Source organism: Miscanthus floridulus, chromosome 14, assembly GCF_019320115.1.
Source record: "Miscanthus floridulus cultivar M001 chromosome 14, ASM1932011v1, whole genome shotgun sequence".
Taxonomy (NCBI): domain Eukaryota; kingdom Viridiplantae; phylum Streptophyta; class Magnoliopsida; order Poales; family Poaceae; genus Miscanthus; species Miscanthus floridulus.
In genome coordinates this window covers 5,457,158-5,474,308 of record NC_089593.1, presented here as the reverse complement: position 1 = coordinate 5,474,308, position 17,151 = coordinate 5,457,158, and the positions used below count along the sequence as shown (strand labels likewise).

At 43.3% G+C, this 17,151-nt stretch overlaps 1 protein-coding gene and 1 long non-coding RNA gene across 2 annotated transcripts; both read left to right on the top strand.

The window, feature by feature from the left end:
- The first annotated feature begins 1,045 nt into the window (after positions 1 to 1,045).
- Positions 1,046 to 3,069, top strand: LOC136505688 (peroxidase 4-like). Its single transcript, XM_066500837.1, has 4 exons — positions 1,046 to 1,351; positions 1,481 to 1,672; positions 1,800 to 1,965; positions 2,456 to 3,069. Exons 1-4 carry the CDS (start codon positions 1,112 to 1,114, stop codon positions 2,845 to 2,847), a joined length of 990 nt encoding a protein of 329 aa, XP_066356934.1. The 5' UTR covers positions 1,046 to 1,111; the 3' UTR covers positions 2,848 to 3,069.
- Positions 3,070 to 15,264: 12,195 nt separating this feature from the next.
- LOC136502766 (uncharacterized) lies at positions 15,265 to 16,679 on the top strand. Its single transcript, XR_010770694.1, has 4 exons — positions 15,265 to 15,825; positions 15,935 to 16,012; positions 16,273 to 16,425; positions 16,518 to 16,679. It is a non-coding gene; the product is annotated as an uncharacterized lncRNA (long non-coding RNA).
- Positions 16,680 to 17,151: the final 472 nt, after the last annotated feature.

Below are 17,151 nucleotides of genomic sequence, written 5' to 3'. Positions count from 1 at the left end.
ACTTTAAAATGGTTGCACAAAAAATTTGGAGCCAAAAAAAAAAACTTTGCCGAGCGTCGGGGCATGGCACTCGGTAAAGGGGGTCTTTGCCGAGTGCCAAGAATAAGATGCTCGGCAAAGAGGTTTTTTGAATTTTTTTTAGAAATTTCCTCTTTGCTGAGTGCCTTCGCATGGGCACTCGGCAAAGGTATTTCAAAAAAAAATGTAATTTTTTAATTCCTCCTTTTGCCGAGTGTCGAAGCTGTTAGGCACTCGGCAAAGACATTTCAAAAAAAATATTGAATCTTTGCCAAGCGTCGTGTCAGAGGCACTCGGCAAAGTATTTTTCAAAAAAAAATCTTTGCCGAGTGCCTAACAGCCGGCACTCGGCAAAGAAGGACGTGGGCGAACACCATTACGCGGGGCAGCCTATGCCGAGTGTCGTGCTTTTGCCGAGAGCCTGGCAGTGGCAAAGGACTTCTTTGCCGAGTGTAATTCTTTGCCGAGTGCGGCACTTGATAAATAAGGTCTTTACCGAATGTTCAATTTTTAACACTCAGCAAAGTAGTTTGCACTCGGCAAAGGCCCTGTTTCCGGTAGTGAAATGCGGGGCAGGAGTCGTAGTTTCGGCAAACCGTCCCCTAGTAGGACGCTAGGGTAACTTTTATGAAACCGTGTTTATCTCTGTTGCATTATATACAATACAATACATACGTTCCGATTGACTAAAACCCAAAGCCCCGTGCTTGCACGCTTTCCTTAATTAAAGACAGCCTGCATACACAGTAGCAGACTAGCTGTTGCCTGTTGGGCAAGCAACCTTGATTGCCGGCTTTTCAACTCGATCGAAGTCCAACATAGTAGGTGAAGGTGAGGTGAAGCCGGTACGTGACATGATGTACCTAATCATATATATATTTTTATGCATTCATGCATGCATGGATTGAGTGCTTGCTATATACTACCTAGCTTCAAGCTTATACTAACAGACTGAGTCCAGGAGTTTCTTCTATAAATATGGATGTCCTGATGTCCATGTTCCCAGCAAGCTAGCTACCTCCAGAGCTCCAAGCAATACAATACACCTCACTGCACTCACAGGCACAAAGACTAGCCTGTAGTCCTGTACGAGATGGCTGCAGCAGCATCAGCTGCAAGATGCAGCGGCAAAGGCGTCGCTCTCCTCTTGCTCCTTGTGTTGCTGGCCGGCACCACAGACACCTCGTCGGCGCAGCTGGGCACCAGCTTCTACTCCCACTCGTGCCCCGGCGTGTACGATGCCGTCAGGTCGGTGTTGCAGGTCGCCATCGCCAGGGAGCAGCGCATGGGCGCCTCCATCCTCCGTCTCTTCTTCCATGACTGCTTCGTCCAAGTACGTACATACAGTAACAGTACTCGCTCGCTCCGCCATTATTAATTAGTAATTACTAACACAATCAAGCAACTTGTGATTATATATACGTATATATGTATAATAATAATGTGATCGATCATGGTGTAGGGTTGCGACGCCTCGCTGCTGCTGGATGACACGCCCAGTTTCAGGGGCGAGAAGATGGCCAACCCCAACAACGGCTCCGCCAGAGGATTCGAGGACATCGACGCCATCAAGTCGGCCGTCGAGAAGGTCTGTCCCGGCGTCGTCTCCTGCGCCGACATCCTCGCCATCGCCGCAAGAGACAGCGTCGTCATCGTAAGCCTAGCTAGCCGGCCCTTGCAGTATAGTTATATTCTTTTTGAATCACTTCAGAGCTAGAAAGATGCATGAGACTGATGAACCTGCAACTGCAACTGATGGATGCATGCATGCACACATGCAGCTGGGTGGTCCGAGCTGGGACGTCAAGGTTGGGAGGAGGGACTCGAGGACGGCGAGCTTCAGCGGCGCCAATAACAACATCCCGCCGCCGACGTCGGGCCTCGCCAATCTGACGTCGCTCTTCGCCGCGCAAGGCCTCTCCCAGAAGGACATGGTCGCGCTCTCTGGTGCGTACTTATACTATCCCACTACATCTACATTAGTAATTAACTACTAGCTGTAAATTAATGCAATGCTCAGCCTGTTCGCTTGCTCGTAAACGATCGTAAATTTCCAGCCGGGAACAATGTTTTTCTCTCACACCAAACCAGCCAGCAGTAAATAATCCACGATGCGATACGGCCTCCCGAACAGAGATATATATAAGAATGTGAATTTAGCAATTCCACACTGTTTCTCCAATAAATTAAACTTGTCACTCAACTTTGGAGATATATATAAGAATGTGAATTTAGCAATTCCACACTGTTTCTCAATCACTAGCTCAATATAGATATTTGGCAGAGATTAAGTTTATGTGCTAGATTAAGTTAAGTGGTATAGTATTGATCATTCATTTTTCCTCCACCCCATTTGTAACTTTGTATCATGTTTAATTCATTCCAAAATATAAGTCATTAAATATTTTCATATGTGCCGCTTTGCCTCTTTTTCCAGGAGCCCACACCATTGGCTTAGCACGTTGCACCAACTTCAGAGCCCACGTATACAATGATACCAACATCGATGGCAGCTTCGCAAGAACAAAGCAATCGGTTTGCCCTAGGACCTCAGGTTTTGGTGACAACAATTTGGCGCCTCTGGACTGTCAAACCCCAACTGTCTTTGAGAACAACTACTACAAGAACCTTGTTTGCAAGAAGGGGCTTCTACACTCTGACCAGGAGCTCTTCAATGGTGGATCCACAGATGCGCAAGTCCAATCATATGTTAGTAGCAAGGGCGCATTCTTTGCGGACTTTGTCACCGGCATGATCAAGATGGGTGACATCACGCCATTGACCGGCTCCAATGGGGAGACCAGGAAGAACTGCAGAAGGATTAATTAAGAGGCAGTGCACACTAGCAACCTATCATTCTATCGATCTGTTGAGGATTTTCAATAACGTCCTACTTTCTTTCAAGATTGTAATCCTTCCATTTTACACAAAATTGTTAAATCATTATGTTGTACTAGTTTGTTGAGATTATGTCTGTTTGTTTAAATATAAGTAATAATCTATCATTTGTTATGTATACAAACCTTTTTCTTGAGTATATATATGCCATATACTTTTTGCATGTGAACAACTAAGGTGCTTTCTCCACCTCCTGTGTACTAAATCGGTTAATTCTTTATTTACAATTGTTTGATCGAACACATATATACTCTAAATTAAAGCTAATAAAGATGCTCTAAAGTACGATGTCATAACATTATTATTATGTGATTTTTTTCTTGCTTTGACTGGTTCAAGATCGAGAGTCTAACTAATCTCGCGGCATGCATGTCTTAATTTCTCTGCGTGCTTGGTCTAACTTAATTTGCGGTGATAGCGACAAAGCAATGCAAGAAAGGTAGTATAGGAGTATATATAGCAGTTAGGTAAGGTGCACGCGCGGCCACTATTTTCGTGCAAGCACACATGTCAATGTAGCTGTTGGTTTTTGTTTTTTACTTTGTATTCCAAGAAGGTTTATCAAGTACGAAGAACAATTGGATCTTATCGAGGTGCTAACTTCTGTTACGTACTAAAATAAACAGACCTTAGTTGCTACGGAAGAACAATTGAAGAAAGCCCTTTGTGTGTTCAATCCGTGAATTCATAGCTTCTAACTAAAAGCATCATCAAGCATTTTTTGGTTACTACCCATGCATGAAGGACAGATTGAACACAAAGGGCTTTCTTCAGAGAAAAAAACTATGAATTCACGGATTTTTTTTCTTTTGACAAAGCCAACCTAAGATTATGTTCTTTGTAGTCAGCAAGTTATGGAAGCTTTTGATCATGTCTTCATTCATTGTGGTGCTTTTAAAGCTTATTGGGCATCAATCGGGCCGCACAAGTGCTGAATCTAGATAGCCTTGGTTCATTATTGAATCCCAACAATGAGTAGGGGGTGGGTGTGTATGCGTTGTGAACGTCTACGTTGTACTGTATAATTCTATAAAAAAAACAATGAGCAGGGCATGTGTGCCAACGTGGTCGCTTAGGTAAGCGGCGGCAAGGAGCGGCCAGGAGATTCGACAAGGCACAACCCACTTGGTGCCTCCTTCGAGTTCCACAGCTTCTCCTCCGAGCTTCCCCTCCTTCTCTAATCTGCCTGTCTGCGTGAATGCATACCTGGGATTGATCTAGAACAAGAAGTGGGTCTCGCTCTATGATTGTTTTTTATTTTTTTTTCCAATTTATTTTTGCTGTGACTTAGTTTTTATGGGCTGAGATGGACTATCGTGCTGTAGGGCTGCAGGGCTTATCGTGCCGGCATGACAAGGCTAAGTAGGCTAAGGGTCATGCCTGGGCCTTGCACTTGGTATATAACGTCATGGCAGCACGACTAGCTAGCCGTGTGTCTTATTGTGCTCGCGTGTCTGTGCCAATTTGAACATCTATAATGTCGGGTCATAAGCCTAGAATCCATAAATGATATCCTATTGACCCGCCATGAAGCCCCACTAGTACAGAAACGGGTTTTACTTCCGGTTGAGAAACCCCTTCAGTCTCAGTTTCCCAACCGGGAGCACGAATTCGGGACTAAAGGGCCCCTCCTTTAGTCCCGGTTTCTCGCCCGGGACGGTTGGTAAGACCAACCGGAACTAAAGAGGCCTCCCGGCCTAGCCACGTGGGGCGGCCCTTTAGTCCCGGTTGGTATTACCAACCGGGACTAAAGGTTTCTTTTTTTTTCTTTTTTTTTTGTTTCTATTTTCAATTGATGATTCGTTTTGGTTTTCGAATAGGTTTTCGAATACGCATTCTACGCTGCTAGTAATATACGTATTCTACACGTTTATAATGTTCGAACATTTTGTACAAACTAAAGTATGAAACTAACGTATATATTACATGCATATACATATATTGTACGTTATTATTTATATATATATATATATATATATATATATATATATATATATATATATATATATATACACACACACACAAATAAAGCTTGCATTGTATATTCTATCATATCCTTGGGATAACAAATTCACTCCATCTGGTTTGGCTTTCATGTTTCGTTGACGTTATTGTAGAACTCGCCGGCGGGGTTGAGGACCTGGTCATTAAGAAATCCTGCTATGGTCTCTTGAATTCCTTTCAGTTGGTTACGTCGTACAACTTTTTCCTTCAACCATAGAGTCTTCACTAAAAGTTAAAGGAAAATATATATATATATATATATATATATATATATATATATATATATATATATATATATATATGTGTGTGTGTGTGTGTGTGTGTCACGTGATTACTTGTATATATGAGCAACAAAAGAAATTATGAATATATTTATATAACGTACTTTGAGGATCTCTTCAGGAATTCTTTTTGCGTACGCCATGATGAACTCGCAAACATAGTATCCGCAGTAGTTGTTCCCCTGTTCTTGCCTCAGAACATACTTTTACGAGAAAAAAGATCCGATGAATTGAAAGCATGCATAGTGTTAATTGAATTATATATATATATATATATATAAATGTAGCTAGTACTTACTTTGTGTGCGATTACATCCAGTGGCGTTTTGCAATGTTTCATGTGGTGTTCCTCAATGAAACTTTTCCAAACACTGCGCCCAATAAAATAAAAAATTAATTTGGCCTTTAATAATTATTGCACTTAAGAAATCGGGGTATATATAGTTGCTAGAGAGACTAAATTACCATTGGATAATATCTATCATGTCTTGGTACTCTGTTTACTCTTTTCTTAACGAGTCTAAGATGCTCAACCGACTATTGGCCATATCGATGACCATCAATATCCAGTGATTGCTACATATGTTTTTATACACAAATATGATCGACATTAACTAGAGTCAACAAATGTCCATATGATCGACATTAATTATTTAACACTCACTTGAAGTTGTAGGAAAAGAGTATGTTCTTGTTTTGTTGGTTCACTAAGAACCTCATGAGTTTTTTCTCGAGTTCAGCTTTCCATTGAGGCGGGGGGTTAGGGTGTTTGAATACGACATTTGGATCAACGAAACCAACATCATTATCATTTCTCTTTCTGAGTTCTATCATCTCATATCTGCATATATAAAAATATAGTATGAGGATATATAATTTATATATATATATATACATGTAGCTTTATATATATACACTTTAATAGTAGAAAATAATCACACTTACAGACAATAGCAGCTAATGAGACTTTTGTCGAGAGAGTTCAGGTGGCATAGTTGGTGTAATTCTACAAACTCGACATATATAACGTCATCGCCACGGAAGTAATGTTGGTTTCTAACTCTGAGAGGAACAAAGGTCTCTCCCCGTTCACACGCCATCATATACCACTTGTTTAGCAGGTACATTTGCATACTCAGTTCACCTAAGGCCTCAAGGTTGTATAGACTCTTTCCCTGTTCAAATTTCTTTCAAGGATCCACTTTCGGAGCACATGGTCCTTCAGCATGCACTTGGGCAAGGTCCAAACCAGTTTCCTCGTAAAACCAAGCCAGCTCCTCAAAATCGACGTCTAAGTCTAAGTTCAAACCATATTCATTACGAACGACAAGAGGAGAGACTGATTGTTGCGATTATTGTTCGAGTTGTGCAACACCTTTTCCTGGTTTATTCTTTTTCTGTGCCGCCTCAAATGACTTGGTGAGAGAGCGATCGTAGTCCAATTTTGGCAGGGTCTTTTGAGATTCCTGCTTTTTCTGGTCCACCTTCTTTCTTAGAAGATCTGGAGGTAGGTAGAAGTATGGTTTCTCCAGGTTCTCCCTCGCTTCTCGTTGCTTTTTCACTTTTTCAAAGAAACTGTCCACATCTTTTTGTACTACAGCATTTAATTCCTTTTTACTTTTCTCGTAAGACAGTTTTTGGGGAATAACTAGATTAGATGAGGCTTTCTTCTTTGCCGGCTGGTGGGCCAATGGCTTCGTTTGCGGGGTGGACCTCTTAGGAGCTGGCTTCTTCTTAGTCATCAAGGGAGGCGGGGAAGCCGTTGAAGACCTCTTTGGAGGCGTTGGAGACCTCCTTGGAGGCGTTGGAGACCTCCTTGGAGGTGGCGGCGGTGGCGGCGTTGCCACCTAATTTCCCGGAGCACTATGATGATCTGGAGATTGGACAATTAGACTTAGGTATAAAAAATTGTTATTTTTAATCATGCATGTCAATAGAAAATTAGTGAAAAAATTTTCGTTCACTTTTATCCGCACCTATTGTCTGGCAATTGAGGAAGCGACAGTGGACTCGAGACCCTAGAAATAATGATGTAGCGCTTGCGCCATAGTATGAATGTCTTCTCTGCTTCTCCTAGAGCCTTCTCCCCATCACCTCCTAGAATGTCAAGATGGATCACTAAAACCTTTGTTAACTCTATCCACTGAGATGCTAACATATCCAGGTGGTATTATTGCCCCATGGATTCTTGGTGTCTTGGTAGGATCTAGAGGAGAAAAAACATCGAGAGCCACCATGATTGTGGCATTCTCTTTTGGAATATGTAGCTCACATGATGTAAACGGTGCAGTGATGTCATCCACAGGGAAACGTAGCATTGCGTCATCTTGATTTGGCAACTCCATGGAAGCGCAGCTGCTTTTCAACCGATCAGGGGGCTAATATTAATGTTGATTTCTGGATCTGATGCATGCCTTTGGGCACTCATTGATATTTGCACTTGCTTTATGATTTCGTCCTGCATTCTAGCATGCATGTTTTTTTCGCACTCTTGTGCTTGAAGCAACGTCTCCCGTGACTCACGAACATATTCCTCCAACCTGCTGATCCGCGCTGCTTCCTCATCCTTCCTTCTCTGTCGACTTCTGTAGGTATCTCTGTCGTTAGGGAAACCATACTTCCAAGAAATGTTCTGTCCTAAACCTCTCGTTAGGCCACTGTGTTCAGTAGTCCCGATGGCATACGTCAGTTCATCCTTTTCTCTATTGGGCCTGAACGCACCAATAGCTTTAGCTTGTAGAGCATAAGATAATCTTTGTGTTGCTCTTTCGAGTTTTGGGCCATGAACCAGCTTCCCAGTCTTTAGGTCCAGTCTTCCCCCATGAGCGAAAAACCAATTTTTCACGCGTTTGGACCAATTGAGTGATTCTGGTGTGATACCCTTGGCAAGAATGTCCGCTTCCATTTTTTCCCACTTGGGAATGGCAGTCGCGTAGCCACCAGATCCCATGCCATGGTGGTATACCTTCTGTCAGGCATTCTCTTGGTTCCTTCTCACCCGTTCCTCACCTTCTTCCGATGTCTTGTACTGTACAAAATCATTCCAGTAGGACCTCAACTTCACGAGCGGGCCCCTAGTATTGAAATTGGGTGTTAGGTTCTTCTTGACGTATTTTGTGTATAGGGATTTCTTCCAAGTCTGGAATTGTGTGGCCATCTTCTTCATAGCCCACTTTCGAACTAGCTCCTTCAATTCATCATCGTTGATATCATCATAATCATCCGCTTGCAACGTGAAATGTTGAAGGATATCATCCCAAATTAAATTCTTATCAAGATCAGAGACAAAACTAACATGAGGCTTGTTGATCTTTTGCTTCCATTCACGGGCACTGGTCGGAAGTCTGTCTCTTACAAGGTACCCACAGAGTTGCACGAATTTTCTTGCATGTGGACCAAGTGGTTCGCCTGTCTCGATATTGAATTCCGATATTATGTAGCGCCCCTCCAATGGCTTTTTCAGGCCTCAAATATTTTTGCTTTTCGCCGTTGTGGTCGTCGATCCAGAGGGCTACGTATAAAAAAAGAATAAATAAATATCATGTGTACACATAATAGATGATAGATATTCAAATATATATATACAATATTCAAATATATATATAAATATATATACATCGCCAGTATTTTCTTGCACAATATTTTCTTGGTTATCTTCAAGAGACAGGTATTGACTCCCGTCATCTACATCCTGCTGGTCACCATCGACAAATTGAGTGCCAGTGTTGATAATATTCATCATTTCTTCATCCGTGTTGTCTCTCGGGGCAGCCATCTAGCTTTTACTCCACTAGATATATCTATAAAAAATAAAACATGTTTCAATAAATAACCATCCATACTAGTTGACCTTGCTTACGTGATCATCTCGGCGAGCATTTCTCCATCGGACGGCACCGTACTTGGCCAAGGAAGAGATCCGATTCTACGAGGAAGGAAACACGGTCTTCCACGACCGTTGCCTCTCTCCCTCGTAGAATCAAAGCTCCTCCTTGACGTCCATTACTGCTCGGCAGAGAACATGCTCACCGAGATGAACACGGTCCGCAAGTTCAACTAGTACGGATTTTCTATAATTTTTTAACTATTTTCTAAGTTTTTCATTTCATGGAAAAATTAATTCTAAAAAATAAAAGGCATGATTTCTAAGTATTTCATATCATGGAAAAAATAATTCTAAGTGACCTGCTTGATATCGGCGAGCTCGCGGGCGTTTAGGTTGCCGAGGATAGTAACATTTATAGATGACATTTGTAGGTCTAAAGTTATCAAATATCCATCAAATTATAGCTCAAAAATATGTTTCAATAAATAACCATCCATACTAGTTGATCTTGCTTACGTGATCATCTCGGCGAGCATTTCTTCACCGGACGGCACCGTACTTGGCCAAGGAAGAGCTCTGATTCTATGAGGAAGGGAACACGATCTTCCACGACCGTTGCCGCTCTCTCTCGTAGAATCAAAGCTCCTTCTTGATGTCCATTACCGCTCGGCAGAGAACATGCTCACCGAGATGAACACGGTCCGCAAGTTCAAATAGTACGGATTTTCTACAATTTTCTAACTATTTTCTAAGTTTTTCATTTCATGGAAAAATTAATTCTAAAAAATAAAAGGCATGATTTCTATGTATTTCATTTCATGGAAAAAATAATTCTAAGTGACCTGCTCGATATCGACGAGCTCGCGGGCGATTAGGTTGCCGAGGATAGTAACATTTGTAGATGACATTTGTAGGTATGAAGTTATCAAATATTCATCAAATTATAGCTCAAAAACATGTTTCAATAAATAACCATCCGTACTAGTTGACCTTGCTTACGTGATCATCTCGGCAAGCATTTCTCCACCGGACGGCACCGTACTTGGCCAGGGAAGAGCTCCAATTCTACGAGAAAGGGAACACGGTCTTCCACGACCGTTGCCGCTCTCCCTCGTATCATCAAAGCTCCTCCTTGACGTCCGTTACCGCTTGGCAGAGAACATGCTCGCCGAGCTAAACACGGTCTGCAAGTTCAACTAGTACGGATTTTCTATAATTTTCTAACTATTTTCTAAGTTTCTCATTTCATAAAAAGTTAAAATAAAATATTTAGTCGCGGAGTCCATAGAAACGACCATATTTTGACCTAGCAACGCATTGTCAATTGTCATTGCGTTGCATTGCACCCCAGATCGGACTCCGGACAATAAAATACTATGGTCGATCGATGCCGTTCTTTATCGTACAGTCGCACGACGACGGCCGACGGACCCGTAACCACCAAATCTGTCAGGCCGGCTGTTCGAGCGTATCGTCAAAAGAGAATGAAACCGCACCAATGCAACAAAATCTATCAGGCCGGTTGTTCGGGCTCCGATTCTATGAGCGAAGTGCACAAGACAGCAACGCAACCGCAAAACCATGACAAGCAGAGCAAAATTCCAAATGGACGTGCACAGAGTCGAGCTGAACGACGACTGACGCCTGCCCGGCGCTCCCGATGGAAATGAGCCACCACACCGCACCTCACCGCACCGCAGCCCGCGTGGAGTCGGCAGCATGAGTTCTCCGCCGTCCCACACGTCGCGTTTTCAAGTGTTACAGAAACTCAAACATAAAATGCTACTGACAGGCACATACAAGAGAAACTAATTACAACATAAAATCTTTCCTTGGTTCGGTATGCAGCACGTCCGAATGAAGGAAGCACATACAAGAGAAGGCTCGGCCACGCTCCGGTGAGGCAGCGCACGTGGGGAAGGCTCGGGCGAGCTCCGGTGAGGCACTGCGGGGAAGGCTCGGCCGCCCTCCGATGAGGCAGCGCGCATGGGGAAGGCTCAGGCGAGCTCTGGTGAGGTAGCACGGGGAAGGCTCGGCGCGCTCCAGTGAGCATGAGCGAGGTGGGGGCCGGGGACGAGGACGGTGCGCGCTCCAGCGAGGACGAGCGAGCCACGCTGGCCGGCCAGAGAAGAAGCGCGTGTGCACGTGGGGCTGGTGATAGCATGTGCGTGTGATGAGGCGAGGCTAGGGTGGTCGCCTGGGAGCGGCAACGCTATTGGATCGATCTGGTGGAGAAGATGTGGCGACGGCGTGGCGGAGACAGAGAGGAATAGAAGTAGGGTGTGGTTTATAAAGGGAGACCTTTAGTCCTGGTTGGAGCTACCAACCAGGACTAAAGACTCTTTAGTCCCGGGCTATGGTTAGAACTGGGACTAAAGGTCTGAGCTTTAGTCCCGGGTGTACCCACGACCCGGGAGTAAATGGCATTTGGGCGAGCCGCGAAAACTGTAGCTCCACCTTTAGTCCTGGGTGGTTGATCCACCCGGGAGTAAAGGGGTAGTTGTCCCAGGCCGTGGCTACACCCGGGACTAGAGCTCCACCTTTAGTCCCGGGTGGTTGATCCACCCGGGAGTAAAGGGGGAGCTGCAGTTGGCTTTCTCCAATTACCATAAGTTTTTTCTTTTTTTATATATTTCTTTTATATAAATATGCAGAGAGTTATTAATTGCCTAATAAATAAAATATTATCCAAAAAAATTATAAAAAAAATTCTTGGTCTTGGTTTTGCATTATTATACACAACAAAAATTTGTAAACTAAACTCTTTTGTTTTACTGTATAAATATTTGACATAGTGTAAATAATAATTACAATTTACACCATGCAAAAATATACTACTTAATTAAAATCATTAAAACTATTATTTTTCGATAGGAAATTAGTTTTCACATCTTATTAACGTTCATCATTTGGTTTTTCATCACACATTCTCCACGGGAAATCCACCGTCTAGCAGAAAATTCATTTAAACCGTAGAAAATATGAAAACACGACAAAAAAATATGAAGTCATAATTATTACATAATAGGTATAATACATCACTATATATATCAAGCGGGCACAGTAGTGAACTTCTTCTTAACATATATCCCTTGGTTATGATCGCGCCGTAACCATGGAGTGTCCTCATCATTTAGCTAGATGCTTGGGTCTTGTTCACTGTGAAGGGTGGAATTCGGTCAACCTTTTTATAATCTTCTGATATGTCTGACTTGTCTTCAATTCCGACGATGTTTCTTCTCCCTGAAAGAACTATGTGGCGCTTTGGCTCATTGATTGGGTCGTTGTTGTTTTTTCCCTCTCTTCGGTTTTGTAGACATGTCCTTGACATAGAACACCTGATTCACATCCTTGCAAGAACGAACGGTTCGTCTTTGTACCCAATATTGTTGAGGTCCATGGTTGTCATTCCATACTGGTTGTCGACTGCTACCCCGCCTCCAGTCGCCTTTACCCATTGACACTTGAACAAAGGTACCTTAAAAGTAGGTGCATAGTTTAGTTCCCATATCTCCTCTATGCGGCCATAATATGTTTGCTTATTTCCATTAGGGTCGGTGGCATCTATGTGGACGCCACTGTTTTGGTTGGTGCTCCTTTTATCTTGGGCTAGTGTGTAAAATGTATTCCCATTTATCTTGTACCCTTTGTATGTGAGGATATGCCATGATGGCTGCCTAGCCAACAAATAAAGTTGCTCATCAATACTCTCATCACCCTGACATTCTTTTCGCAACCAGTCGCTGAAAGTTTTCATGTGCTGACGCGTAATCCATGCTTCAGACTTCCCTTGAAACTCGGATCGGAGCAACTCTTTATGTGTCTCGATATACGGATCCACCAAAGAGGAGTTTTATAGAACTGTGTAGTGTGCTTTATTAAAATAATTGTCCTGCATACCAATATATGGTTTCTTCCCTAGTGTCCCCTTTTCACTTAGTCTCCCCTCGTGTCGCGATTTAGGAACACCAATCAGGTCAAGGTTGGGAATAAAGTCAACACAAAACTCAATGACCTCCTTTGTTCCATAGCCCTTGGCGATGCTTCCTTCTGGTCGAGCACGGTTGTGAACATATTTCTTTAGGACTCCCATAAACCTCTCAAAGGGGAACATGTTGTGCAGGAACACATGACCGAGAATGCTAATCTCCTTGACCAGGTGAACTAGGAGGTGTGTCATGATATTAAAGAAGGAAGGAGGGAACATCAACTCAAAGCTAACAAGACATTAAACCACATCATTCTATAGTTTAGCTAGATCCATTGGATCGATTGCCTTCTGAGAAATTACATTGAGGAATGCACATAGCTTCACGGTGGCTAGGCGTACATTTGGAGGTAGAATTCCTCTTAATACAATGGGAAGCAATTGTGTCATGAGCACGTGGCGGTCATGGGACTTTAAGTTTAGGAATTTCTTCTCTGGCACATTTATTATACCCTTTATATTCGAGGAGAATCCAGATGGTACCTTGATGCTTGCTAGGCATTCAAACATGCTTTCCTTCTCTTCTTTGCTAAGAGTGTAGCTGGCAGGACTTAAGTAATGACGTCCATCATCTGTCTTCTCTGGATGCAGGTTGTCTCGTTCTTTCAAACACCACAGGTCCTATCTTGCTTCAAGTGTGTCCTTAGGCTTCCCATACACACCCATGAAGCCTAGCAGGTTCACACAAACTTGATCTTCTCTTTTTCACTTTCGCATTCTCTTTGTGCGTCACGAATGGCCTGACCAAGATCATCAGCGGGCTCATCTTCTGCCCCTACCTCTTCTTCAGCTTCCCCCATTGCAGTATCATTGAAGGCCCCATATTTAGCAATAATGTCATCATCGTCCCATTGTTCTTCTTCACCTTCTATTACAACCTCGGTTTCTCCGTGCTTCGTCCAACAAATATAGTTTGGCATGAAACCCGACTTCAACAAGTGTGAATGAAGACTCCTTGAGCTAACATATTCCTTCAAATTCTTACATATGGCACATAGGTAGCACATGAAACCATCGCGTTTGTTTGCCTCGGCCACACGTAAGAAAGAAGAGAGAATTCTTTATTTGGCACTGAAACAAATTGCTCTTCCGTATTTGGCACTAGAAATTTTGAACTTTCTTATCTAGCATCAACTTGAAAATTCCTTTCGTATATGGCACTTCCGTCCATTTGATGCACTAACGGTGTCAAGTGCCACCTAAAATGACATATATGCTCTTCTATGTACTAGCAACATGTAGTGCCAAATAGGAAAAGAATAAATTGACATAATGTCAAATAAGGAAACCACAAATATGACAAATATACTTGATGCACAAGCTTCACAAATCTGACCACATTGTCAGCATATCTACATAGAGAGTCACATTATAGTTCACATGTCCAGATTCATAAATATGCATACATTACCAGGTTCATAAACATAAACACATGAAGGTTCATACATAAGGGGTCTAAGTTCACATTACAGTTCATAGAGCATATGCCTTACACATTGCCAAGCACATCTACATAGAGAATCACAAGCTCAACCTTCTCTTGCTTCTTGTGCTATTTGCAGGACTAGCAAGCTTAGCTATTTTGTTTCTGGTGCCCATTGCAGGGCTGTCAATTTTTTTCAGGTTTGAAGCAAGCTGTTTCTTGGTCCTTTTAGCCTTCTCCTTTGTTGGAGATTGAAACTCGGTGAAAATTGGCTCAAGTTGATTGGAGCCACTTCTTAACCTACACATGTACATTCAAACTAGGATGACATCCTTGCTCTTCATTGACTATAGAATAATATTCAGAAATACGAGACAAGATTGGCAAATTCATACTACAGAGCAAAGACATCAACTGGCACAGAGGTGACAGTCAGTTACTTGGTTAACAGCTAATTCCAGCATGTGTAGCACCAACCCAACTTGGCAGCATAGAAACTACATCAGAGAATTGTAACTGGCATTTGCTACAGCCTATGATGGCATCTACCCTACCCTATAATACACCAGTTAGAATAAATCTACAACCACACAACAAATGCCTGCTCCACAGTCATGACCTATACTACATCCACACCTATGAATGCACCCAGAAAATATAACACCATCAAAATGGATGCATCAGATTATCTCTTAACCATTCTCTCTCATTACTCATCCAAATCGGATGACTCGTGTTGAGTGTGTCTGCCCTCCCACGCGCGCGCGACTCCTTTCCCTTTCGCTCGCGACCTCTCGGAATCGCGACTCGCTACTAGGCTGGCGGTGGCGCCTCCCTCTCAACCCACAACATCCCTCTCCGGCAGGCACCTCCCTCTTCCACTCCGGCTGGCACCGCGCCCCTCTCTCCGTCCCCGTCAAGCGCCGCTGCCTCCTTCTCCCAGTCCGGCGAACGGCTAGGGTTTCGACCGGCGGCGGCCGCGCCCGGTGTAGGCTCCCCCACCAACCGCGCCTCCCTCGATCTCCCTCGCCTACATCGGCCGACCCTTCTCTCGAGGCTGGCCATCGCCGCCTTGGAAGACAGCGGCGGCGCGAGCCCAAGAGGCGGCCATGGGAGGGCTCGAGATGCGGAGGCGCGGGCTCGGGATGCGACAGTGACGTGGGTCCGAGATGCGGCGGCCGGCGCGGGTCTAGGATGTGGTGGCTGCAGCTTCCACGAGGGCCTAGGAGGCAGCAGCGTTGTGGCTCGGGAGGCACGACGCGTAGCCTCGAGATGCGGCAGCAGCGCAGGATGTGGCGGCGTAGCCTCAGCAGGCGGCGGCGTGGGCTCAGGAGGGCGTTGGCGCCAGGACGACGGCCACCAGGTCGCCAGGCCACTGGCCACCAGGGTATGATTTCTGATTCCGTGAATATCTTGATTGTCTCAGCAATTAAGATGCGTACAGAAAGTGTTAGTTTTCTTTTTTTGAAATCTAAGTGCTGATAGTTGTGCCACAGCTCACAGGTGTCGTCACGAACAAGATGATTTTTGGCTTGGGCAGATTTGCTAAACCCGGTTCTATGGGAAGCTGAAAGGTGTAAAATTTCTCCTCAGGATTTGTGATTAGCTGGTAGTATAACAGTGTGTGGTAATTTCATTCGATTTATTCACTTCAGGATTTGTGCACAATTTCTATTGTGGGATTTCTTTGTCTGTTTACTAGAACAGTTGTAGTAGTTTGGTAGCACGACCATGTAACTTTTAAAGTTTTGTCGGAGCAAACGTTTTGTTTAATATTCCTCACTTATGTTATCTCTGCATAGGTTTCACTAATGCCGTTTACAAATTTGATTAGGTCCTACTTCTTTGGTGAAGTTTCTTCAAAAAGAGATGCAGAAGCATATCCAAATTTCCTATTCCATTTGTACTGACTATTTCGTTGGAAAATATCGATGCGATCAAAATGAAATGCTGCCACTAATTGTCAATACTCCTGGATGGGTAAAAGGTATCTCTTAGTCATGCGAGAGCTGATTTGCTTGGTCTTACCACATACTTGATTCAGTGATGTTTTCTTTTTTGTATTTTTATTTAATGCAGGTGCTGGTTTTGATATGCTCATAGAGATGCTGAGGTACATCTGACCCGCAATAGTTGTTCAGATATGCATCACAGTGCAGAGCAAGAATCTCCCTGATGGAGTGTTTTGGCTAGATGGTGGGCAAGCAGGAACTAAGATGATTAACATCGATGCTGCCTCTGATGATGCCTCGAAAGATCGTGAGTAACTTTTTTTTCAGTTACAAATTCAGAAACCGATATAGTTCCTTGTATTTGTAAAATATACATGTAGGTTGTGATTGCACCATTCAAAGATAGTTGTACTTGGGAAGTTTACATATTCTCTACCTGGGTTCACCGGACAATGCATTCCATATTTAGCTATCAATTTTCCTTATACCATGTTTTGACTACAGATAAGGGTACTAACATGTGTTCATTCCATATTTAGCTATCAGTTTTCCTTATACCTCTGTTTGTCCTAATGGAACCCGACTACACATGAGGGTACTGACATGTTCATTCTAAAACATGGAATAGCATCGGATTTCAAACAATTAAATATCACGGTGGACTCTATGGTGTCTGTAGCGTTAGCACGGGCAATATACTTACAAGATGACAAGTATTATTGCTTTTCTTTTGTTCATGACACCAGGCTGTGAGTTAATGT